Raw genomic sequence first — 25,772 nt, forward strand, 5'->3', positions numbered from 1 at the left:
TCGTGACAGACTGTTTCGTGATACAGAGAAGTTGTGATTACAGAGTTGGCAAAGGGAGTTTTGTGTGTTTGAGGAGTTTCTTGCTGTAACTGATATATAAATGAAGAAGATGCATATGAATCTCAAATAAGCGTGAGCTAATAATCGTAACTTATATAAAACTGTCATAATTAATAGCTTTCAAATATTAATAGCGTCACACGTCAAGCTACTCGTTTTGGCAAAGACTATATACTCTGTTCATACATCCAACGACATTTACTTTTTCATCAAGAGACACACAGTGCAATAAAGAAACTTTAGACGCAGTCATCATTCATCAACCACAAAAAAAAAAACAAAAATTCCTAAAGTTAATTTACAAAAATGTCGAAACCCTTAATTAACTGGGATATAAGTTAAAACAGAACAAAGAGAGACCAGAGCACCAAAGAAACTAAAACCAAATTCCACGTCCTTAGGAACATAGAAGTCATCAAACAACATCACTGAGAAAAAGATCAGAAGCTGTAGCCTCCAAAATCTCTGCGTTGTATTTATCCAGCTGAGCTTTAAGGTCTTTGGACTTCTGCTCCAAGTCATGCAGCTGTTGCTCCATTTCACACACCTGGACACATTTCTTCTTACTTTCTTTTACTTCATCAAGTTTCTTCTCCAACCAATCCAACTTAAACCCTACACTTGTCATGTATACCAGAGCAGCTTCTGCATCAGACAGATCATCCTTGGATTGTTCCTCAGGTCCTTTGAAGAGCATCTTGATGAGGCTTAGGAGGACATTCATGTATGATGTCCTCAGACTTTGGTTCTTTGTACGACATTCTAATGCAGTCTCTGGGTGTTTTTCAAAGATGCGCCTCGCTAGACCCACCTTTGAGTAAAAAGAAGGTGTGATCAAAACCAAAACCAAAACCAAAACCAATAGGACACAGACCTCACCCAAATCATTTATTTCAAAGTTCAAACAGAAACAATTTTTCAAAAAAAAAAAAAAAAACCACATATTGCGCGTTCAAATCAACAAAAAGCAGCTGATGGTGAAGTGTATTGAGCTTGGAATTTCTAAAAACTTAAGCGAAGATTTGAATCTTTCTCAAGTATTCTTACGTACCTGTGAAGGAAGAACTTGAAACCCATTGACATCCACCAAATCTTCTGGGATGTCCGCGTCATCATCATTGTGCTTCATCTTTCTCGGAGGTTTGGTTGCCTCCTCAGATTCCTCTGGTACATCTAATTTGCCAATAACTTGAAGAACATCTACCTCAACGACAATCTTGAGTTCATTGTTCACAAGAAATCCACAATAATTGTCATGAAGTTTGGTAAGGGCAATCATGGATGTAAAACCCCAGTCTGGTACCTCGTGGTCTAGCCAGCTTCTTGTTGCTGCGAAAGATACAATTCTAGTCAAAACAAGCACTACACAACACAAGCCCTACGACTAAAAGAGTCAAAAAAGTTATCGGAAGAATCACCTTTCACTAGTGAGAGGTTCTCATGAAATTGACTTACTAGAGTAAACGAAATATGTACGTGCCTTCTACATCCAGAAGGTAATGATTCATAATCAGCAACTTCCAGATACAGAGAAAAATTATTAGGGCTGTTATCTCCCTCGGGATAGGCCAGAAGACGCCTGCAAGCAAAAACCAACATTAAACTACAATGGATGTGACTCACATTAATTGATGGCGTAAACGATATTATAAGCTTTTGTTTTTCTTACCACTTGCAGCCGCTGATCACAAATTCGTCTGAATAGATTTTCTCAGATCGCAAAGTGGAAAAATTCTTAATCACCCAAGTAAACGTTCTATCAACTTGATTCCCCATTGAAGACTCCTTTTGCAACCAAACTACCAAAACATGAAGAAGAGCATATTAAGCCCTAGAATCTCGAGCAACAAATCCAATACAGTTTTTTTTTTTTTTTTTTGAAAAAGGAATCCAATACAGTTTCCTTGAGGAATCGATCGAAGCGTAACACTCTTAGACGACATAAATTTATAAAAGTAATAACGAACATAGTACTGCAGGATCAAATCAAATTAAGACTAGAAAGATCAATGGTTCAGGATTTACCAGGAACTATAATAGGACTGATTTCGAGTAGGCACACGAGGATTGCAAATCGCTAAAGGAACTCTTAGGGTTTTACTGTTGGTGGCGGTACCTTTATATTATAATCACAAGCCACCTATGTATAGCTAATCATTTTCTGTCATGTCATTTTTTATAAAAACAATTAAGTAAAGAAAAAGTAAGGCAATCCTAATTTTTTATTTCTAAACAAATCCTAATCAGATGTTAAAAAAAAAATAAAATAAAAATCCTTATCATTTTAAACCATGCATGATTTTCAAGTTTAATCTTATTAGCGAACAGAGACTAGAGAACACCTAAAAAAAAAAAAAAAAACCAAACTTCAAGTTCCAAGAACAAACGTCATCAAACAACATCATTAAAAGATATATCAAGAGATGTGGCCTTCTTAATTTCTGCCCTCTCCTTTTCCAGCTGTTGACCTACGCTTGTGTACTTATTCATCAAGTCTTGCAGCTGTTGCTCCAGTTCAGTCACCCGGTCATGTCTCTTCTTGTTTTCTTTCACTTCAACAAGTTTCTTTTCCAGCCAATTTAACTTAAACCCAACACTTTTCATGTATGCCAGAGCAGCTTCTGCATCGGACAGATCATCAGTGGATTGATCTTGAGTCTTTTTGTAGAGCATCTTGATTAGGGTGAAGAGGACATTAATGTATGATGTTCTCAGATCTTGGTTCTTTGTACAGCATTCTACTGCTGTGTCTGGGTGTTTTCCAAAGATGCGCCTCACAAAACCTACCTGCGAGTAAAGATTGAATAAAGTAAAACCCATATACACATAACCGGTTAACTGAAGGGTATAGTAAGTTTACTTTTAAAGTTGCATCTTTCTTAGTATCTTACCTGTGAAGGAAGAACTTGAAACCCATTGACATACACCAAATCTGTCTTACTAGACATCGCACCATCATCATTTGGCTTTACGATTCTTACAAGTGTCGTTGCCACCTCGTCGGCCTTTGATCTATCAAATAAGGGATCAGTTTCATGAACATTGATCCGAACAACAATTTCGACTTCTCCATCCACCAGAAACCCAGATTGTTTGTCCGTAAGTTGGCTAAGGGGAAGCATGGATATACCCTTGCTTCGTTCCTTTTTATGAAACCAGTGTGTTAGTCCTGAAAAGTCACCAAACATTAAAACTTTATTCAAAACAAGCATTTTCAACAAACACACATATAGATCAATCTTGCAGCACAAGTAATCACCTATCTCTTTTGAGAGTTTCTTGGAGAAATAATTGACTACAGTAAAAGAAAACTTCACGGCCCTTTTCCATTGAGACGGAAAGGATCCAATATCAAGAAGTTCCAGATCCAGATAAAACGACTGATTACCATTTTTTCCCTTGGGATAGGCCAGAATTTGCCTGCAAAGCAAAAAAAATTATGGATGTCCTCGCAAAGCTATAGTGAAAGAAAACATTAATAGATGATAACTTGTTATCTTCTTACCATTTGTAGCCAGCCATCAAGATTATATCTGAATAAATGGTCTGGCAGCTCACAGAGGATAAATTCTTGATTAACCATGTGTACTTGTTATCGACTTGATTCCCCATTACTCCTTGCAATCAAACTACCCGAACATGAAGATGAGAAATGAAAATCCAACCACAATATAGGTAAGATTTTAACAAGGTCTCAAAGACTAGAAAAATCAAAGTGGTTACGGATTTTTACCAAGAAGAGGAATGCGAGTGTTAAGGGCTCCCAGGGTTTAAAATTGTTGCTACTTTATAAAATCTACAATTGCAACCAATCCTCCTATATACAGGGTCAAACTACCTGTTTAGGTTTGATTTAGCAATTACTTGTTGATTTGTGTATATTTTAATCACCCGATTTAAATTTTACTGGAATAATCGTTTAAACCTTAAACAATTACCAGTTTCTGGTTCTGCATCTTCTTGGTTGGACTTGGAGTTTTCTGACTCTGCAGGTGCTACTTTCTTGTTCTTGCCTTTTCTTCACGTAAACTTCCCCAAAGCTTTGTTTTTAACCAATCCAACTTAAACCCTACAACTTCCAGGTCGAAAAGTTTGTTGTCTGCTTCATCTAGGTCTTCATCAGTAAGCTCATGAGGTGATCAGATAAAACATACACTCGAATTTGGTAACTGAACTTATCTTGATATACTCTTTACTCTGTTCAAAGTTCAGACACCCAAGACATATATATATACTTATTCATCAAGAAACAAATTGCACTTCAAGAAACCAAGACAATCATCAACCACAAAATACCACAATACTTACTTAAGTTATTCTTTACCAAAATATGACAACCTCTAACTTACATAGAAGTCTTTTTAGTTTCTTAATTTAAAGGCAGAGGACTCTTAGTTATTAACGAACATATAGAGACCATAACACCAAAAAAAAAAAAAAAAAACCAAACTTCAAATTCCTAAGAACTTGAGTCATCAAAGATAGATCTTAATCTCTGCTCTCTCCTTCTCCATCTGGTTTCTTACGTCTGTGCAGTTATCCATCATGTCTTGCCGCTGCTGCTCCAATTTAGTCAATCGGGCACATTTCTTCTTGTTCTCTTTCACTTCGTCAAGTTTCTTCTCCAACCAATCCAACTTAAACTCAACACTTTTCAGGTATGTCAGAGCACCTTCAAAATCAGACACATCATAATTGGAGTCTTCATATGGAACTTTGAAGAACCTCTTGGTTAGATCGAGGAGGACTTTCGTGTGAAATCTTCTCATATATTCGTTCTTCTTCGTACGGTACTTCTTTGCAGTCTTTAGGTGTAATTCAAAGATACGCCTCGCCAAATCCACCTGCTTAGTGAATTTATGGGATGAATATTGAGTAGAGTAAAACTCATATCTACACATTCAGCAATAAGAAGCTTCCAACAAAAGAAAACCACATCTTGTCCCAAATCGGACAAAAAAGCAGCAATGATGAAAGTTAAGCGAAAAGTATTCTTACCTCTGAAGAACTTCTAACCCATTAACATCCACCAAATCTATTGGCTCTTCAGGCCTATTCAAAGGTTTCTTGGCCTTTACAGATCCATCTGATACACTAAGAACATCTATCACGGCAACAATCTCGAGTTCATCGTTGACAAGAAATCCAACATCTTTTGCATGAAGCTTGCTAAGGCGAATCATAGATATAGAACATTTTGGTTTCATATGATCAAACAAGAAGTCTGCTGCTGTAAACTCACACAAAATACAACTTCAGTCAAAAAAAAAGAAAAAATAGCCTTAATTGCGTACGCACAGAACACAACACATATAAATAGAATCTTGCAGCGCAAGCAATCACCTTTCACTTTTGAGTGTTCCTGAGAAAGTTGATTTACCACAGTGAAGGTTACTTGTACGGACTTCAAAATCAGCATCTACCAGACACACATACAAACAGTTAAAATCTTTATCTCTATGTCTCCTGAAACAGGCATAAAGATACCTGAAAAACATAGAAAAGTAATGGTAAGTATAGCTAGTCCTTGTAAAAACTAGATTGAACGAGAAACATTATTAGATCGCAAAGTTTCCATACCATTTGCAGCCACCGATCACAAATTGATCAGAACGATATGAATTCGGTAGCCAAGTGCAGTAATCCTTAATCAGCCACGTGAACTTGTTATCAACTTGATTCCCCATTGAAGCCTCGCCTTGCAACAAAACTACCTGAACAGGGAGACGAAAATTGAAACCCTAGATCTCGAGTGAAAAAAAAAAATCGACCATTAAAACGAAAATTAGGGTCACTCGAAGCCTCTACAAGTTGGAGCAACACTCGAAATAACGAATAGGGGCGCTAATCTATGAAACGAATCCTCCTAAAAACAGGGTCAAGGAAGTTGGTTCTATTATAATCTGGGATACGCTAACCAATATGATTACATATATATAGATTTGTTTTTTTTTTTAACATCTAACTTTATTGATGTAATATGAAATTTACAAGCAGTCATATAACCATCTAGGAATTACATCAAAAGTTTGTAATATAGATTTGATTTAGCGATTAATTATATTGTTGATTTTTATGTAAATCGTTTAAATGTTTTTAAGATTTTTTTTTCTTTAGTAACAAAAGGAACGAACAGATTGGCGAACTTTATGGTGTTGATTGGTTTCTAAAGCCTAAAATCAAAGAATTTTGATTTATTTGTGTAATTATCGTCCATTGGTGTATAGATATTATGTATACATGACCTAGTGCTATTTGAACAACGAGATATTCCAGGATATTTTTATGTTAAACATACTTTTAACATGAACCCCAAGATCTTAAACATCTATATTAATCACATAATAGAATCATAAAGAGGGTTAAAGTAATACCTCCACTCATTGTAGAAATGATGCTTACTTGAATGGTTTCTTCTTCTTCAATGGCTTGAAGGCTTGAAAAGAAACTCTTAGATGATCTTTAGGTGGAAGATAAGGTTTCTCTCCCCTTTCCTATAAATTATTTACTTTATGTGTTGTTTTTGTTCTTATGATGATTTGTGATGGAGCAAACCATCTATTTATAGGAGGGAAGAGGACCTTACTCCTCATTAGGGTTTTGTCTCATTATTTAATCTCAACCATCCATCATAGTAGAGATGAAGACAATGGTGACAAGTGTGATAACAAGTGTCTAGTATTGCTTCAAACACAACATGCAACTTCACACTTGTCCTCTTATAAGCTTTAGCATGACATGTAGCTTAATACTTGTCCTTATAAGCATAAGCTTAACATGTAGCTTAACACATGTCCTTTTGGTTCCCAAATGATTAAAATATAACAAACCCAATTAAATAACCTACTAACTATAAGACCACATACATGGGTAAGAAATAATTATTTTCTTACATTCTCCCACTTGGTCGTTAGTATAATGGTTTTACTCGGGAATCATAAGGCCGGCATAATATGTTATATTTTTCATTTTGTCTTTCATAAGTGTCTTAGGTAATCTTGTAACCAATGAGAGTCATGGCGGTCACACATCATTTTGCAACATGATTCCTTCCATGTACTACTACATTGACTACTTTTCATAGCTAGACCATAAACATTATTCCATAAGTAGGAGTTATCTTTAATGGTCTCTTTGATGTCTTTTAAGACGTATTCTGTTATCAATAATTCCAACAAACAATAATGTGTGCGCACGTTGGAAATAGAATAGAAGATGTAAAAGTCATAAGAGAGCTCTTATAAATGTCAAAAATAGGCTAAAACATTATCAGACAACATAATTAAGTGCTATCCTCCAGACCTATACTTTCTGCATGCTTCATAAATGTCTTTGGAGGTAATGCTTTCGTAAATATGTCTGCGACCATTAGCTCAGTGCCTATATGCTCAATGACAAACTTTTTTCTTTTAACATCTTGCTTTAATGATAGATATTTGAGTTCCATATGCTTGGCTCCTTTAGATATCCTATCATGCTTAGAGAAGAAGATTGCGGCTTGATTGTCACAGTAAAGAGTTAGAGGTTTGTCAACAAAATTCAAAACTCCAAACTCTGACACGAAATTCCGCAACCATGTTCCTTGAATGGAAGCCTCATAACATGCTACATACTCAGCCTCCATGGTGGATGAATAAATCAATTCTGACTTCTGGCTTTTCCATGAAATGGCACCTCCACCAAGGAGATACACATAGCCGAGAGTACAATGCCTAGAATCTTCACATCCACCAAAATCTGAGTCTGAAAATCCAACCATCTGTGGATGTGTTGATTTTCGATATGTCAACATGTAGTTTCTTGTTCCCTTTAGGTATCTCAAAACTTTCTTCGCAGCTTTCCAATGAGCAAGTCCTGGGTTACTCTGAAATCTACCCAACATTCCGACTGCATGGCTAATATCAGGTCGAGTGCAGACCTGTGCGTACATTAAACTTCCCACAAGAGATGCATAAGGGTACTTTTGCATTTTATTATATTCCAATTCATTCTGCGGACATTGCTTAAGATTAAGCTTGTCACCCTTTTGCATAGGAACATTATTAGAAGAACACATCATCATGCCAAATCTCTCAAGAACTTTATCAATATATGCTTTCTGAGACAATCCTAAAATTCCTAGTGATCTATCACGAAATATTTCAATTCCTATCACATAGGATGCCTCACCCATATCTTTCATATCAAAGTTCTTAGAGAGATAACTCTTAGTCTCATGTAGTAGACCAAGATCATTACTGGCTAATAAGATGTCATCAACATACAAAACCAAAAATATGTTTTCTTTGAAACCGAATTTCGTGATGGTTTCATCAAACTTTAGATACCATTGCCTCAAAGCTTGTTTCAGTCCATATATTGATTTCTTCAATTTGCAAACCATATCTTCCTGACCTTCGATTATGAAGCCTTCAGGTTGGCGCATATAGACTTCTTCTTGCAAGTCTCCATTAAGAAAGGCAGTTTTCACATCCATTTGATGTAACTCGAGATCATACTGAGCTACTAACGCCATGATAATTCTGAGAGAGTCTTTTCTAGACACAGGTGAAAAAGTCTCACTAGAATTGATGCCTTCCTTTTGACTAAACCCTTTGGCTACAAGTCTGGCTTTATATCGCTCTACATTGCCATTACAGTCGAGTTTGGTCTTAAAGATCCACTTACACCCGACTGCTTTGTGTCCATCAGGCAATGGAACGATGTCCCAAACTTCATTCTTAACCATCGAGTCTATTTCATCTCTACTGGCATCAATCCATTTATCAGAATTAACATCCTTCATGGCTTGTGAATAAGAAACCGGATCTTTAATGTTTTCTTCTCCAGATTCTATTTGATAAATCATAAAGTCATCGGAAATAGCAGATCTCCTCGTACGGGTTGATCTTCTTAATGCTGGTTCCTCTTGTGCTTCATGATCATTATTGGCAAGATTTTCATCATGGAGTGTGTGATCATTCAATGGGGTTTCCTCATTGTTTAACGGTTCAACAATGCTAGGAACCCCAACATTCGGAACTAAGGGTAAAGGAATAGCAACCCTAGTTTCCTGAATGGTTATATCACGAACTTTATCACTCCCACTAATCTCACCATTCTCAAAAAATCTGGCATTATTGGTTTCTACTATTCTCGTACTATGAGATGGACAATAAAATCTATATCCTTTAGACTTCTCAGGGTAACCTATAAAGAAACCACTGATTGTTCTGAAGTCTAGTTTCTTTTCATGTGGATTGTATATTCTTACTTCAGCTGGACACCCCAAACTTGGAGGTGTGATAGACTAGGTTTCCAGCCTTTCCACAGTTCAAAAGGGGTCTTCGAAACTGCTTTGCTAGGAACCCTATTCAAAATATAGACCGCAGTACGTAATGCGTCCATCCACAAGGATATAGGTAGGTTAGAATGACTCATCATGGATCTAACCATTTCCATATAAGTATGATTACGCCTTTCAGCTACACCATTCTGCCATGGAGAACCAGGCATTGTGTACTGCGCAACAATTCCTAATTTCTGAAGGAGTATGGCAAATGGTCCAGGATGTTGTCCTGTTTCATTATATCTGCCATAAAATTCACCACCTCTATCTGACCTTATGATTTTCACCTTTCTATCTAATTGCCTCTCAACTTCATTAATGAATGCTTGTACAGCATCCACAGATTGAGATTTTTCATGCAATAAATAGAGATAACAATAACGTGAATAATCATCGATAAAAGTGATGAAGTACTTTTCACCTCCAAAAGTTGGAACGTCAAATGGTCCACAAATATCTGTATGTATGATTTCAAGAAGCTGTGTACTTCTTGTGGCTCCTTTCTTAGTGTGTTTAGTTTGCTTACCTTTAATGCAATCTATACACATTTTCTTATTGGTAAAATCAAGATTCGGAATTACTCCATCTTTTACCAATCTTTTAATTCTTTCATAAGAAATATGTCCTAATCTTTTATGCCACAAGAAATATGAGTCATCAGTACATGTTTTATTTTTAAGTCTACTTTCAGAATACAAGGAGAGATGTGTCTCATAAGGTTGATCAGCCAGTTCTAACATATAAAGACCATCAACTAATATTCCAGAACCAATTCGTTTCGAGTTCAGAAATATATTAAAACAACCATCTCCTTGAGTAGATTTAAAACCAGCCAAATCAAGTTTGCTTACAGAAACTAAATTACGGGAAATAGATGGAACATAAAGAGTCTGATATAAATCTAGACAAAATCCACCATCTAAAATGAGACGATAGGTGCCAACAGCTTCAACTGGTGCCTTGTTTTGATTTCCAATCAGTAAGTAGTTTTCACTTGAATTTATGGTCTGGATCGTAAGGAATCCCTGTACGGAATTCGTTACATGTACATTAGCACCACTATCAATCCACCAAGTTTTGGAAGAAACATAAGTAAGATTAGATTCGAAAAAGCTTACGGAACCCATAGGATTACCTTTCTTTTCGAACCATTCTCTTCTTTTAGGGCAATCTTTCTGAAAGTGTCCAACCTTTTTACAAAAGTTGCACCTGTAATCTTTCTTTGCCTTTTTCTTCGGATTAACTTGATCGGAATCGTTCATTGTGGGTTGTGCTCTTTGATGGCTCTTTTTATGCCTAAACCCAACTTTAGGTCCAGCTCCTTGAACATGATGGGAAACTTTAATTCCTTCACGGCCAAGTCTAGCCTCCTCTTGGACTAGTTTATTAGCCAATTCATTAGATGTCCACCTTTCATCAATTGCATTATAATTGATCTGAAAGGGTCCATACTGAGGAGGTAGTGAATTTAGGATAAATTGGACAAGAAATGAATCGTCCACACTCATTCCTAAATTCTTTAGTTTAGCCGCAAGGTTGGTCATTTCAATGCAATGTTCATGCATAGACCTAATCCCATCATACTTAATGGTTGTAAGATCTGCCATAAGTTTCCCTGCAAGGGATTTGTCTGCAGTCTTAAACCGTTCTTCTATAGCTGCTAGATAATCTATAGCTTTATCTGCATCTGGAAGGGAAGTTTTGATATTGCTAGCTATGGTCATTTTTAAAAACATCATGCTTAATCTGTTCGCTTTCTCCCAAGCTTTATGGAGAGCCTTTTCTTCCTCAGTACTAATTATAGTTAAGGGATCTGGCTCTTCTTCACGAAGTGCCAAATCCATATCTAGTACTCCTAATGTGAACTCAACTTTCTCTTTCCATTCTGAGAAGTTAGTTCCAGTGAGGATCGGAATAGTAGAGACCATAGATGGCAAATTAGCAGGAAATGATGCTGCGATTTAGAGATATAACAAGCTTTAATTGAGGTTCAAAATTTAAACAACACATTAACAAAAGTTATTGAATGCATATGACTTCCAATTATAATGCTCCTGTGGGTAGTCATTATAATATATCCTAATGTCATAGCTTTCAGAATTTTTTTTTTTTTTTAATGATGTATCAGATTAATTAAGCTATCTGTGGATATACTTAATTAACTCATGTACAAACATTCTAATAAATTATTGATCATGTTTTATGTCAATAGCCTACCTGTGGGTAGCTAATTAATACATAAACATATCAAAATTTATATATTTTGGTTTTCTATGCGCATATCATTATATGATAAAACCATTATGGTTATATCAATTTCTTAATTATGCACATTAAGATAAACCAATCTTTTATACATATATATATATTAATTTAAACATATATTGTAACTTGAAACTTAAATCATACAAAATTCAAGTGTACAAACATCATAACTTAAAGCCTTAATTTTCAGTTCATTAAACCATAAATCTATTATTCTTAATGGATTAATTAGATGTTCATAACCATAAGCTCTGATACCACATGTTAAACATACTTTTAACATGAACCCCAAGATCTTAAACATCTATATTAATCACATAATAGAATCATAAAGAGGGTTAAAGTAATACCTCCACTCATTGTAGAAATGATGCTTCCTTGAATGGTTTCTTCTTCTTCAATGGCTTGAAGGCTTGAAAAGAAACTCTTAGATGATCTTTAGGTGGAAGATAAGGTTTCTCTCCCCTTTCCTATAAACTCTTTACTTTATGTGTTGTTTTTGTTCTTATGATGATTTGTGATGGAGCAAACCATCTATTTATAGGAGGGAAGAGGACCTTACTCCTCATTAGGGTTTTGTCTCATTATTTAATCTCAACCATCCATCATAGTAAAGATAAAGACAATGGTGACAAGTGTGATAACAAGTGTCTAGTATTGCTTCAAACATAACATGCAACTTCACACTTGTCCTCTTATAAGCTTTAGCATGACATGTAGCTTAATACTTGTCCTTATAAGCATAAGCTTAACATGTAGCTTAACACATGTCCTTTTGGTTCCCAAATGATTAAAATATAACAAACCCAATTAAATAACCTACTAACTATAAGACCACATACATGGGTAAAAAATAATTATTTTCTTACATTTTACACTATAATCCCTAATATTTCTAGTAGCCGTCCTGTATAAAAAGAGAAGTTGAATGATACATATAATTAAAAACTAATAAATCAAGAAAACCTAAATTTAATAAAACTAAAGGAGAAAAAGCTAAATTTTCTAGTATACGAATTAATATAATAAGTGGAATAACTAATGCCATCGTTGACAAGAAAAAAAATTAATGGGCGTCAAATCCGTTTTGAGAACCCTTTGACCACACCATAGAAAAAACTTCTATACGATATGTGCGAACATGAAGTTTCTTTAATTATCTTCTTAACTTTAGAAGGGAAAACAAGAGAACAGGCAAGACCACCGACCGTAGCTTACTAGCAGAACCTTGCCTAAAAACTCAAAAAAAATCATCAAAGACATTGTCATCAGATAACGAGAGTGGAGTTATGGCAGCCAAAACCTCTGCCTTCTCCTTCTCAAACTGAGCTTCGAGGTCTGAAGACTTCCTCTTCACCTTTTCCAACTGAGCTTCAATGTCTGAACACTTCCTCTTCAAATCCTTCAACTCTCCCTCAATTTCTCGCATCCGAGTCTCACCAGCTACCTCTTTCTCCTTCTTTTCTGACACTTGATCAAGTTTCTTCTCCAACCAATCCAACTTAAATCTGTTAGCAGTCATGGATTCCAGTGCAACATATGCATCGACCAGATCATCCTTCGAGATTTCTTTAGGTGACCGGTGCACAGTCTCGGTCAAGCTGAGTAAGACATTCATGTACCCAGTCTTCAGATATTGGTTATTTATATTGAGTTTTGTTGCAATGTTTGGGTGTCTTTCAAACAAATGGTTCACAGATTTTACCTGTGAGTGAAATAAAATGGACGTAAGAAGTAAAACCTTATCAGATAGCAAAAACATACCAAAAACAAGCAATGTCTTAATTAAGCTTCTATATAAATCCAGACTCTAAAGATGAGTGAATGGTTCTTCTGATTTTTTTTTTACTTTAATTTGTAGTTAGAACTATTTTTTTCTTACTTGGGAAGGAAGAACATGAAACCGTTGACATGTTTAAATTCTGGTTGACCTAGAAAAGTGGATACACACATGTCTCTTGTTATCCCAAGTAAGGAGGCCTAAGAAGGAGTTTATTATCGACCTAAGTGGGATCGGTTGGAGATGGAGTTATCATCTCGAGAAGGCGTGTTAAGATCCCACATTTGGTCCTTGGTTTGAAGGGTAGATTGTTGGGATACAATCCAAGTCCCACATCAGAAGTTTGAAGGAACTATCATTAATATATATGAGTTAGGGGCAATCCACTGTTTTTCCAATTGGTTTTTAGTTAGAAGCCCAAGATAAGCCCAAAATTTAACGACGAACCAAGAACCTTTGGTGAAGGAAAGGAGTCGAAAGAATGGATACATGCTTGTAAGGAGGAAGTTGGATCAATAGAGAAGCTAAAGACTTGAGATCTTGTTGATTACTAGTTAGAGCAAAACCAATTGGTCTCAAATGGGTCTTTAAACTTAAAAGAAACAATTAGACTTCCTATTGATCTTGCAGCTGCACATGGTTGGGAAATCCATCATCTTGACGTTAAAACAGTCTTCCTTCATGGAGAACTAAAAGGAACAGTGTATGTCTCACAACAAGAAGAATTCAAGAAGACGGGAAGAGAAGACAAAGTTTACAGACTTAACAAAGTTCTCTATGGATTACGACAAGCACCACGAGCCTGGAACAACAAATTGAATAAGATTCTCTTAGACTTGAGCTTCATCAAATGCACCAAGGAACCATCTCTGTGTCGAAAGGAGGTTGGAAGAAATTTGTTGATCGTTGGTGTTTATGTCGATGATCTTTTTGTTACAGGGACAAGCTTGGATGTCATTAACGATTTCAAAAAGGAGATGGGATCAAAATTTGAGATGAGTGACCTTGGAAAATTGACATACTATCTAGGAATTGAAGTTGTTCAGCATCAAGGAGGGATAACACTGAATCAAGCACGCTATGCTCAAAAGATTCTTGAAGAAGCTAAGATGGACAAATGTAATCCAGTCAACACACCCATGGAACTTGGTTTAAAACTCTCAAAAGCAGAGTACGAGAGAGAGATTGACGCAAAGGTGTACAGAAAACATGTAGGATGTCTTCGCTATTTTTTTTCACATAAGACCAGACTTGTCTAATTGTGTGGGAATTCTGAGTAGATACATGCAAAGTCCATGTGAATCACATGGTGCGGCAATGAAGCAGTGTCTGAGATACTTAAAGGGAACTACAACACTTGGCCTAGAGTTTGGTAGGAAAAAGATACCAAAGCTTATAGGATATAGCGACAACAGCCATAATGTTGATGAAGATGATGGCAAGATTACCTCTGGACACATCTTTTATCTAGGAGAAAGTCTGATTACTTGGTGTTCACAAAAACATGATGTTGTAGCTTTATCTTCGTGTGAGGCCGAGTTCATGGCCGGAAGAGAGGCTGAAAACAAGCCATTTGGTTGAAAGAACTACTTTGTGAAATCACCGGAGCTCCAAGCGAAAAGGTCACAATACGAATCAACAATATGTCTACGATTGCTTTGACAAAAAAATCCTGTGTTTCATGGCTGAAGCAAACACATACATAGACAATATCATTTTATTAGAGAATGTGTTGAAAAGGGTCAAATTGAAGTTGAGCATGTTCCTGGGAGTGAGCAAAATGCAGACATACTAACAAAGACACTTGGAAGAAATAAGTTCAAAGAGATGAGAGATCTCATTGGTGTTCAAGATTTGAAGAAAAGTGAGTTCAAGCTTAAAGGGAAGAATATTGGATTAAGCTTGAAGAAGACTTGAAGATTTAGGTTGTCCTAGAGAGATTAGGATTGGTGGATGTTTAGGAGCTATCTAAACATACATTACCAAATAGGATTAGGATTAGTTGGTTTTGGTTATATATATATATATATAAAGGGATGCAGGTGTTGTAGAAAAATATAAAAGAGAGTTTTGTGTGAGAGATTTGAGAGAGATTGAAAACTTAAGTTTTGAGAGATTTTTTAAAGCTAATAAAATGAGTTGTACATATTGCACACAAATTACGAAAAACTTGAATTATACGAATATGTCCTTATTTAATGAGTAATTCATCATTTAAATTTAATAAAAATAGCTTTGGGTTAAGGATAAAATAGAAAATTTGATATAAAAAATCATATTGAAAATATAAAATGACAGTTCTTGTGAAACAAATAAAAAACTCCAGAATGACATTCTTTGTGAAACAGAGAGAATATAATGGTTATTCACAGAATCGACTAATTAAAAGATAAATCAAAAAATTAATTGCTAAAACAAACCTATTACAGTAATTGTCTTTTTTTAAACTATAAATAAATGGATTAAATTATCTGGATTAATAGAACCAAATTCCTTGACCCTTTAATAGAACCAAATTCCTTGACCCTTTGTTTAAGGAGGATTCAGCAGTTCAAATGTGAAATGTGTATACCAACAGTAAAACCTATCACTCATTCAGTGCATCGTCAGTTTCGCAAGTTAATGGCGTTATGGCTGCCATGAAATCTCCCAAGCTTTCATCACCCAGAATTTATTGATTTCTTTTCTTTCTTTTCTAAACATTTTTTTTTTGCCATGGAGTCAAAATTTCAGGTTTCGCTACTTTAATTTGTAAACCTGATTATATTTCTATTTAATGAGATTTACATTCATTGTAAAAACAGTAAAGCCCTAGCACTCTAGGAGCCCCTAGCTATCAACTCACATTCCACGTACGTAAATCCTGACCCATGTTGATCTTTTCATATTATTTAATGAAAATACTTTTTGGAAGACTTAAGTAGGCAGGAGTCAACATCGATCAGACGATCAATGGGGAGTGAAGCTGATAAGAAGAAGTTCACTTGGGTGATTAAGAATTTTCCCTCTTTGCAATCTGAAAAACTATATTCTGATCAGTTCGTGATTGGCCGCTACAGATGGTAATTATAGGAAGACAACTTGTCTTTTAATATTTTCGTCCTAATTAATTAGTTTTACCGTTTACGTTTACGTGATATATTAGTTCTCCTTCGTTTTTCTGATTGTTCTCTATGGTTTCTGCTTACATGCGTCTTCTGGCCTTTCCCAAGGAAATTAATAAATCTGATAATTTGTCTCTATATCTTGACGTTTCCTCTTAATGAACTCAATATAGTTTGTGTTTGTTTAATCTATAACAAGATTGTTAAAGTACTATAAGATTTATATATCGTTGGGCCCTTAACCAATATTTTGCAAACGTTGCGTTTCATTATTTTTCCATTCCCAAGAACAAAGAGCAAAACCATGTGAGAGTTCTGAATTTGTGTGCCATTTCGATATTTGTTTCATTAATTCTGAAAAAGTAATGACCTAAAACTGTTAAATTTTACTCTGATACCAAAGGCGATATTGGAATGTGGGGCTATTGTATTCGGTGTTTTATATTAGTTGTTCAAATGTTTCAATTTAAACAAAATTTTCTTCCAATCCTTTGTTAATTTCTCTTTCGGGTTGCGTAACAACAAACCTTATTTTTCAGTGGCACAAAAGATTGGAGAAGTAGATAACAAAAATCAATTGCACGAGCAAAACGCCAACAATAATAACCAAAAAGCAAAGATCCACACTTGTTTGGCCGAAACTTTTCGTCTTTGAAGACCAAAAGCTTGTAGAAAACCGTGAATAAGCAGACTAATCAAAATAAATTAAACAAACTGAAAACTAAACAAGAACACCAACTCAAAAGTGAAAACTCCATAACAAAAGTCCATTGAGAAAAAGAAGAGATCCAACAATGCGTTGCATCATTGACGGATCTATATTAACGCTATAACCATGATGCATATCATCAATAGGGGAAGCCACTTAATTAGGTCATCATTTTTATCAAACAACGAGAAAGGAGCTCTGACGGCCAAAACATCTGCCTTCTCCTTCTTCAGAAGAGCTAGCTTCAAGGCTTGAACACTTATGCTTCAAATCCTTAAACTCTTCCTCAGTATATTTTCATAACAATCCTTAATATTTCTATTTCTAATAGCCATGAAGAAAAGAGGAGTTGACTAGTTGAGAAATCCACTGTCACAACAAAAGGATATAAAAAATAAAAACTAGAGAATCTGAGTCACTGGTGAATTTCATTTTACACAATATCACTGAAATCAAGTGGAGCACGAGCAGCCATAGCCAGTTCCTTCTCAATCTTCAGTTCGTTCTCGAAATAAAACAAACTTTTGTTTCTGCACCTCTCCTTGGAATTCTTTGATCCGAGCGCCACTTTCTTGCTCTTCCTTCTTCTTTAGGTAAACATTCAAAAGCTTCATCTTAAGCCAATCCAATTTAAACCCTGCATCTTCCAGGTCAAAAAGTGTCTTGTCTGCTTCGTCTAAGTCCTCATCAGTTAGCTCATGAGGCGATCGACAAAAAATTCCAATAAGATCAAGGAGGACATCAATGTAAGCTGTTTTGAGCTGTTGTTTCTTTGGACGAAAACCTGATGCAGTGCCCGGGTGCCTTTCGAATATTTGCCTCACCAGTTTGACCTATCATAAAAATACCGTATAAAACAAGAAACAAACAAAAAAACATAAAATTAGCGGAGATTCAAAATTTGATTACCTGTGAAGAAGGAACTTGAAACCCATTGACGTCCACTATTTCATCATTACTCATCAGAATAAAATAACTTAAATTGACTCTCTTTTTTTGTTTTCCGATCCTTTCTTTTGATCACATTGTTATTTCAGGCAATATTTAAACAGCAAGAGCATGAAGAAGAGAAATCCAAAGGATCAATACCCTTGTTGATGAAAATACATGCATCTCTGTTTCCAAAAATTATAATAAAAGAAAATGCATGCATTTGTATATAGACTTATGAGAAAAGCCTTGGCTCCTCGTGATAAATGATGAGACAGCTGATTTAAGAAAAAAATAACATACGTTCGTTTGGCTTCGACTCTTCAGTTTTCCAAGATTAGTTTTTCATCAGGAAAAACAATGCTTTAAAGACACATTGAGAACCCTTAACCACACTGAAAACTTATATGTAATGTGTGAACATAAATTCTCTTAACTGCTGAGAAAAATCTTCTAACTATTTTTTTATTTTTATTTTATCTTTAGAAGGGAGAAAGCAAAAGAACAGGCCAGGTCACTCTAGTACTATAGCAGAACCTAAATCTAATTGCCTAACTTAAAATAACCAATATTATCAAAAAACTCATCATCATAATCATAATCATCATCATCTTCTTCATCTTCATCTTCATCTTCATCATCATCATCTTCATCTTCACCACCATCATCATCAGACAGCGAGAGGGGAGCTATGGCAGCCAAAACCTCTGCCTTCTCCTTCTCCAACTGGGCTTCGAGGTCTGAACACTTAAGCTTCAAATCCTTCAACTCTTGTTCAATTTCTTGAATCCGAGTCTCACCAGCTTCACCTTTCTTCTTCTTTTTAGACACTTGATCAAGTTTCTTCCTCAACCAATCCAACATAAATCCACACTCATTCATGGGTTCCAGTAAAGCATATGCATCTGCCAGTTCATCTTTAGAGATTTCCTTAGGCGACCGGCGCAGAGTCTCAGTCACGCTGAGTATGGCATTGATGAACCCTGTCTTCACATATTGGTTTTTTATACGGCTGTTTTTTGCAATTTCCGGGTGTCCTTCAATCAAACGGTTCAAAGATTTCACCTGCGGGTGAAAACACAAATGATTACTTACTTATTCCTGTAGCGTGTAAATAATATAAAGAAACTGATGAAGGTTTCTTACCTGTGAAGAAAGAACTTGAAACCCCTTGACATCCATATATGATATTGTTTCCTCTCGTACCTCTGCTTTGCCAATAACTTCAAGAACTTCAACGTCGGCCACAATCTTTAAGTCTCCGTTCACCACCCACCCACTATATGGTTAAAGTTTGGTATGAGGAGCCATTGTTGGGAAACCCCAAGAGACAGAATTCAGATCAAACAGGTGGTTTGCTTCTGTAAAGTCACGAAACATATATAAAGCGAATCTAGTCAAAACAAGCCTTTCTTGCACAACAATACATAACTAGAATCTCGCAATAGCACAAGACCGCCACGGCGCCACGACGAAAAAGTAAGAATCATAATAATTAATTGAAGTTTAAAATTCATATTGTAATATATAAGCGAGGGTAGCTAGAAAAATAACACTCACCTCGCACGAAAGAGTTATGCGTAACATAATGTGGTATAGTAAAAGAAAATTTTGCGTTTCTTCTCCATCCACAAGGCAATAATTCATGATCAGCAACCTCAAGATACAGAGACAAATAACCATGTTCATCATAACTCTTTCCATTGGGATAAGCCAGAAGGCGCCTGCAAGCAAAAAAACAAAGAAAACAATCAAGCCGACCAAACGGAGAATATATTATATATATCCTGTAAACCTAAACCTAAAGAAAAGTTCGTCTTCGTACCAGTTGCAGCCATCAACCACGAATACGTCAGAATAGATACGCTCGGATTGCAGATAATTAAAATTCTTAATCACCCAAGTGAAACTCTTAGCAACTGGCTTCTCCATTGATCTTGATGATGATGATGATGACTCGTACTCCAACGACACAACAATCTTGAGACACGCCACAAAAATAAAGAGTAAGATTGTACTTTAATTGGTATATAGCATTGTAAGCAAATCTTTTCCTACAATTTACCACACACACCGTAGAAAACGAAGAGAGTCGATGGAAAAATAATGCTTAGGGCTTTACCACACAGCTTCATAAGTTTTCGGCTCCTATAGTTTGTGGGGTTAAAACATAGTTGGGCCCAGGCGGTCAAAAAATTTATATATAGTTGGGCCCTTAACCAGTATTTGCATTAGGGTTATATTAAATGCTGAAAATTCAAAACAAAATTTTCAAAATAAGCAAAGTAATCAAAATAAAACCAATTGAAAACTAAACAAGAACACCAACTGAAAACTCCATAACAAAAGTCCATTGAGAAAATTAGAAGAGATCCACCAATATAATCATGATGCACAACATCAATAGGGGAAGCCACATAATTAGGTCATCATCTGTAACAAAGAACGAGGAAGGAGTTCTGGCTGCCAAAACATCTGCCTTCTCCTTCTTCAGAAGAGCTTCAAGGCTTGAACACTTCTGCTTCAAATCCTTAAACTCTTCCTCAATTTTTTGCATACGAATCACACCAGCTTCTTTCTCCTTTTTAAACAACTCGTCGAGCTTATTCTCCAACCAATCCACCTTGAATCCTACATTTTTCATGTATGCTAGAGTAGTTTTTGCATCAGACAGATCATCCTTGGAGATTTCCTTAGGTGACTGGTGGAGAGTCTCACTCAAGCTGAGTAGGACATTCATGTACGCTGTCTTCAAAGATTTGTTCTTTATACTGAACTTTGATGCAATGTCTGGGTGTCTCTCAAACAAACAGTTCACAGATTTCACCTGCGAGTGGAAAATTAAAAAAGTATGATTTATAAGTCAACTAGCAAATTTTAAAGATTTTGTAGACCATATATATGCAGCGTGCAGAAGTGATTACGTTTTCATCTCTTTCTTAAGTTTCTTACCTGTGAAGGAAGAACTTGAAACCCTTTGACATCCATGCTTTGAGACTTCTCTGGTTCATCTAATGAGCCAATAACTTCAAGAACATCTACCGCAGCAACAATCATGATTCCATCATTCACCAGGAATCCACCATATTTATCAGCAAATACTTTAAGGTCTAGTATTGGTGGAAAACTGAATCGGGGATTATTCTGATCAAACCACTGTTGTGTTTCTATATAAAAAAAAAAAAAAAAACCACAAAACAGATTTCATCTCATAGGTTACATTTTTTTGAATAACCAGCATCAAACATCATGCTATTTGAATAATAAAATATCAAATTTAGATATGCAGTTGGTAGATCTAATAACCTTGTTGTCGGGAGAATTTTTGTGACAATTGATTTACTAGAGTTAGGGTAATTTTTGCATGTCTTCTCCATCCAGAAGGCAAAGACTCACGAATAGGAACTTCCAGAGACACAGACAAATCATTAAATTCGGTAGAGGCAATAAGACGCCTGCAAGCAAAGAATGTCCGGTAAAAAATCAGTGAGAGTATCTATCTATCAACTTCACATAGATATAAAAATAAAAATATAAACATTAGAAAAGAGATTCTCTTCTTCTTATACCATTTACAGCCACCAACAACGAACTGTTTATTACAGCTAGATTTATGAGCTTGCATAGTGGAGACATTTTTAATCACCCAAGTGAACGTGTTATCAACTTGCTTCCCCATTGATGATCAAGATGAAAGAGTCTTGGAAATCAAGCTACCAGAATATGAACCTCAAATTAGAAAGTCAAACAATCTCTTATCTCGAGCAACGAAACCAAAAACAGAGATTATGATTCCCCTGCCAAAATCAAGAGCCTTTAAAAGTTCCAACAACAGACGAAACAAGGGTTAAATAAGTGTTTACCCCCAAATTATAATGTGAATTGCTTTAGCTTTATCTTTTGAACAGATTCTTCTAGATACAAGAAGGACAATCTGTTAACCCACGTGTTAAAAGGTTTGGTTTAGCCATTAACTAATTGTTTGATTTTTGTTTTTTGGTTGGATAATTGTTTGATTTTCATTACATTATCTGGTAGTATAATTTAATTGACATGACATTTTAATTGATTTGTGTAAAATATACAAATCCTATGTTATTCAATCTTAGATTTTAAAGAGTATATTAAAATCTAATGTTATTAAATTATGATTTAAAAATCAACTTTAAAATTAACAACAATTTTAAAGTTATTTAACAGATGAATTAAAATTTTACTTTAAAATCTACTGTTATTCAAAACAATTTTTGGATTTATATTTTAATAATTTTTAAGAATTTGAGAAGATTTGTTTAGTTAAAAATATAGAAATCCAAATCTCATAATTTTTAGGTGGGATTTAAAAGAATTTTACAATAAATCATATCTACTTCCCTAAAATCATTCAAAACATTTAAAATCTCATAAAAATTCAAACATGCAAAAAATGCTTTCATTTTTAGTTTTTTAGGTAGGATTTTCATTTTTTTTGTCAGAAGAATGTGTATGAAAAAAATGCTTTCTATGGCAAGTAACAAACATTCTGTTCTTAGTTGTTTTGTGGAGTTGGGATATTAAGGCGTCATTGCAACTTTGGTTATTACGACTCTTTTCACCAAGAAACACTCAAATCTCTTAATCTTCAGAAGAAGACTATAAGTAGAAAACACTATTCCTAATTAAAAAAATGGACAAGACTCAAATTAAGAAGTTCAATCCAACGACATTAGTGAAGCGGAAGCTGCAGCTTTCTCTTTCTCTAGGTCGGTTTCAATCTCTTCCAATGCCAGCTTTCGCTTCTTGACCTGTTTCTCGAGTTCTCTGATCCGTGCGTCGTACTCTACCTGTTTTTCCAAAGCCTGATCCAGCTTCTTACGCAACCATTCCAAATTCCACCCTGCTTTTATCAGATCAGAGAGCGTATCATCTGCTTTCTTCAGGTCTTCCACGCAGAGCTCCTTAGAAGCTTTACACAGTGTCTTGATTAGGTCGAGCAGAGCATTCATGTAAGCGTTCTTGATGTGTTGATTCTTTAAACTGAAACCCTGTGCGAGATCTGGATGTTTCTCAAAGAGTGCCTTCACCTCATCAACCTGTGATGATGAATAAAAAAACATGTCAAACAAATTAAATTTATCGATCTCAAACTATTGAAACAAGAGGATATTAATATTACCTGAGAAACAAGAACCTGAAAGCCGTTGACCTCAATAGTTACATCATCTTTGTTCTGGACATCTTCAGATGAAGAGGAATCATCATGAGCTCTCTGTTCACTATTCTCAACTTGTGGTGTACTTAATGTGTCAATGACTTCAAGAACTCCTACTTCAGCAATAATCGTAATCTCCCCATTCAACAAGAATCCACCGTTTATGGGAGTAAGTCTGCTTAAAGGAACCATGTCTCTAAAACCGCAAATCTTAGTGTTCTTATCAAACCAGCGCCATCCTTCTGTAAATTAAACATGTAACAACAAGATCCATCACTATTCATTTATCTAACATAATTCAATGAATCATGATCACAACCATTGTGCATATATATATATGATTTACTTTTATGTACGGTATGCGCCTCACGAAGGTGATTGACTATAGTGAAGCCACATTCCACGTATCTTCTCCATCCACAAGGCAATGGTTCCGTAATAGCTTCCAGAAACAGAGAAAAGTTACCAGCATCGCGGTTTCCGTTGGGATTAGCAACAAGACGCCTGCCGGAAAGAAAGATTAAACCAAAAGATAAAGGATTACTGAATGATTGATTCATGACTGATATAGATATAAGATCACGTTAATAATGGACAAAAGAAACTAAGCATTTACCAGTTAGCGTCACCAATTTGGATTGGAACAGAACAACACGACTCACATCGCAAGTCTTTCACCACCCAACAAAACCTCTTAGATTCTTGATTAACCATTGAAGTGATATAAAGATTCAACTAGAAACAAGAAAACGCTTTTAAAAGTTCAAAACCCTAATCAGACGCACTGAAAAAGAATGGAGACGAAGAACTTTGTTTTTTTTTTTGGGTATAAACGGGAGATGCGGCTCTGCGTCGGACGATCATGCAGAGGAGGAATTTACAACTTGCGCGTCTAGTGTTGTGGATGTTGGTTCTATTTTTATCCGGTTCTTTTAAGGTCACCGACTTGAATCGTTTAACCGGATTGATTAGACTTTGGGCTGCGTCGGTGCTGTGACTTTAATAAACCGGTTCAATCCTTTTGAACTTTAGCAAACCGTTTCAATCAACAATAAGGGTTTTTCGCAAACCGTTTTAATCAACAATAAGGGTTTATTGTAATAAATTTAAAATTCATTATATTCACATATCCAAAATATTAGTGATGATGATTAGTAAAAACTACATTGCCCTCGCATATAAATAGAGGTTGAAAATGCTCATTATGTTGTTACTTGTGCAAATCGATTAAGATTCGAAATCTCAAACGAACCAGCTCCGATGGCGATTCCAACAAGAAACAAGTGCAAAGCAAGATCCTCGCCGGAACGACAAACCCAACCGCCGGAATGGCAAACGCAACCACCGTCGCCAAAACAGAACCGCGACAATCCTTCTTCATCGTCTTCGATCATTGATAACTTCTCTTCTCCGTCGACGAAACCATTCATTTTCCCGCCAGGTTATCAGTTCGTACCGACCGACCAAGAACTCAACTTGCATTACCTGAAAGGCTGAAACCCTTCTTGCAAAACAACAAAAACTCATGGCTCCTCAGTGCTCCCATTCATCACGTGAACATCTACGAGTCAAATCTTTTGATTCGAAACAGAGGATTTCGAGAAGGGTAATGAGAAAGAATGGTTCTTTATATCGGAGAGGACCAAGCAAGGTAGAAGTCTAAAAAGGCAGAAACGTGGTGCCAATGGAGGATACTAACGCAACAGTAGCTGCTAAGAAGATTAATGCTGGGAAAGGCATAGTCGGCTACAAGAAAGTACTAGAGTACTACGTTGGTGAACGACCAAACGGCGTGAAAACGTGTTGGTTAATGCATGAATACTCGTCTGAGTCTTCTTCTGTTGATAACGAGAAGGTATGTCTTTGTTTCTTGGGCTACAAGCTATTAAGGTTGTGATGTTTTGGATTTTTTTCAGTTTTGGGTTGGTGTGTGTAGGTCGATCATGCTTTGATTTATCTGACTTCTAAGGGAGCAAAGAAGAAGAAAGCAGATCAGGAAGAAGAGAATGAGAAGCTTAAGAAAGACGAAGAGGCGGTTGAACATCTGGATTTGCATCAACCGGACCAATCGCAGCTTCATGATATGGTGCATCAACAGCCACAGTACTGTTTACTTGACATGATCGATGCATGGCTAAAAACTGTGGAGGAACAACATAGTGTGAGTGTCGAATGTCGATACTCAGCAGCAACAACAACAAGAGCAATGTACACCGATTCTTCCTCAGGATATGGTGTATCAACAGCCAGAGTACTGTCTACTTCCAGCAGAGCATCAGAAGCCGCAGACGCAGCCTTTTCCTTATAACTTTCCTGAGTTTATCAGCTTTGAGCAGGAACCAGTGATCCCAGAGGATTATGAAGTTTTCGTTGCTGATTTCATTAAGCCACACTCATTTCAATGA

At 35.9% G+C, this 25,772-nt stretch overlaps 6 protein-coding genes, 1 long non-coding RNA gene and 1 pseudogene across 8 annotated transcripts; 1 reads left to right on the top strand and 7 right to left on the bottom strand.

The window, feature by feature from the left end:
• Positions 1–347: 347 nt before the first annotated feature.
• Positions 348–1,840, bottom strand: LOC104715762 (MATH domain and coiled-coil domain-containing protein At3g58270-like). The gene is made up of 4 exons (XM_010433141.2): positions 1,730–1,840; positions 1,479–1,639; positions 1,112–1,389; positions 348–871 (listed from the first exon to the last, which is right to left on the bottom strand). Exons 1-4 carry the CDS (start codon positions 1,834–1,836, stop codon positions 476–478), a joined length of 942 nt encoding a protein of 313 aa, XP_010431443.1. The 5' UTR covers positions 1,837–1,840; the 3' UTR covers positions 348–475.
• A 558-nt stretch (positions 1,841–2,398) lies between these two features.
• On the bottom strand, positions 2,399–6,563 carry LOC104712517 (MATH domain and coiled-coil domain-containing protein At3g58240-like). 2 transcript variants are annotated; one of them, XM_010429432.3, is made up of 5 exons: positions 6,435–6,563; positions 5,641–5,774; positions 3,320–3,480; positions 2,952–3,229; positions 2,399–2,847 (listed from the first exon to the last, which is right to left on the bottom strand). In XM_010429432.3, the coding sequence occupies exons 2-5, from the start codon at positions 5,745–5,747 to the stop codon at positions 2,452–2,454; spliced, it is 942 nt and encodes a 313-aa protein (XP_010427734.2). In that variant the 5' UTR covers positions 5,748–5,774; positions 6,435–6,563; the 3' UTR covers positions 2,399–2,451. The 2 variants fall into 2 exon arrangements, with proteins under 2 accessions (XP_010427734.2, XP_087323887.1); XM_087467761.1 differs by lacking the exons at positions 5,641–5,774; positions 6,435–6,563 and adding an exon at positions 3,566–3,803.
• Positions 4,344–5,271, bottom strand: LOC147939095 (uncharacterized). Its single transcript, XR_015567303.1, has 2 exons — positions 5,059–5,271; positions 4,344–4,904 (listed from the first exon to the last, which is right to left on the bottom strand). It is a non-coding gene; the product is annotated as an uncharacterized LOC147939095 (long non-coding RNA).
• Positions 6,564–12,893: 6,330 nt separating the features above from the next.
• On the bottom strand, positions 12,894–18,209 carry LOC147939096 (MATH domain and coiled-coil domain-containing protein At3g58250 pseudogene; annotated as a pseudogene).
• A 510-nt stretch (positions 18,210–18,719) lies between these two features.
• On the bottom strand, positions 18,720–20,108 carry LOC104715764 (MATH domain and coiled-coil domain-containing protein At3g58250). Its single transcript, XM_087465855.1, has 5 exons — positions 20,002–20,108; positions 19,737–19,900; positions 19,525–19,588; positions 19,323–19,455; positions 18,720–19,241 (listed from the first exon to the last, which is right to left on the bottom strand). Exons 1-5 carry the CDS (start codon positions 20,106–20,108, stop codon positions 18,720–18,722), a joined length of 990 nt encoding a protein of 329 aa, XP_087321981.1.
• Positions 20,109–20,423: 315 nt separating this feature from the next.
• On the bottom strand, positions 20,424–22,060 carry LOC104715765 (TRAF-like family protein). The gene is made up of 4 exons (XM_019230266.2): positions 21,746–22,060; positions 21,483–21,631; positions 21,129–21,343; positions 20,424–21,003 (listed from the first exon to the last, which is right to left on the bottom strand). Exons 1-4 carry the CDS (start codon positions 21,853–21,855, stop codon positions 20,539–20,541), a joined length of 939 nt encoding a protein of 312 aa, XP_019085811.2. The 5' UTR covers positions 21,856–22,060; the 3' UTR covers positions 20,424–20,538.
• A 752-nt stretch (positions 22,061–22,812) lies between these two features.
• On the bottom strand, positions 22,813–24,081 carry LOC104715766 (MATH domain and coiled-coil domain-containing protein At3g58280-like). The gene is made up of 4 exons (XM_019230299.2): positions 23,984–24,081; positions 23,714–23,871; positions 23,332–23,609; positions 22,813–23,248 (listed from the first exon to the last, which is right to left on the bottom strand). The coding sequence occupies exons 1-4, from the start codon at positions 24,079–24,081 to the stop codon at positions 22,868–22,870; spliced, it is 915 nt and encodes a 304-aa protein (XP_019085844.1). The 3' UTR covers positions 22,813–22,867.
• A 970-nt stretch (positions 24,082–25,051) lies between these two features.
• On the top strand, positions 25,052–25,772 carry LOC104715767 (uncharacterized). The gene is made up of 3 exons (XM_087465856.1): positions 25,052–25,222; positions 25,304–25,453; positions 25,557–25,772. Exons 1-3 carry the CDS (start codon positions 25,052–25,054, stop codon positions 25,770–25,772), a joined length of 537 nt encoding a protein of 178 aa, XP_087321982.1.

The sequence above is a fragment of the Camelina sativa genome, chromosome 9 (assembly GCF_030686135.1).
Source record: "Camelina sativa cultivar CO46 ecotype springtype chromosome 9, ASM3068613v1".
NCBI classification, from domain to species: Eukaryota; Viridiplantae; Streptophyta; class Magnoliopsida; order Brassicales; family Brassicaceae; genus Camelina; species Camelina sativa.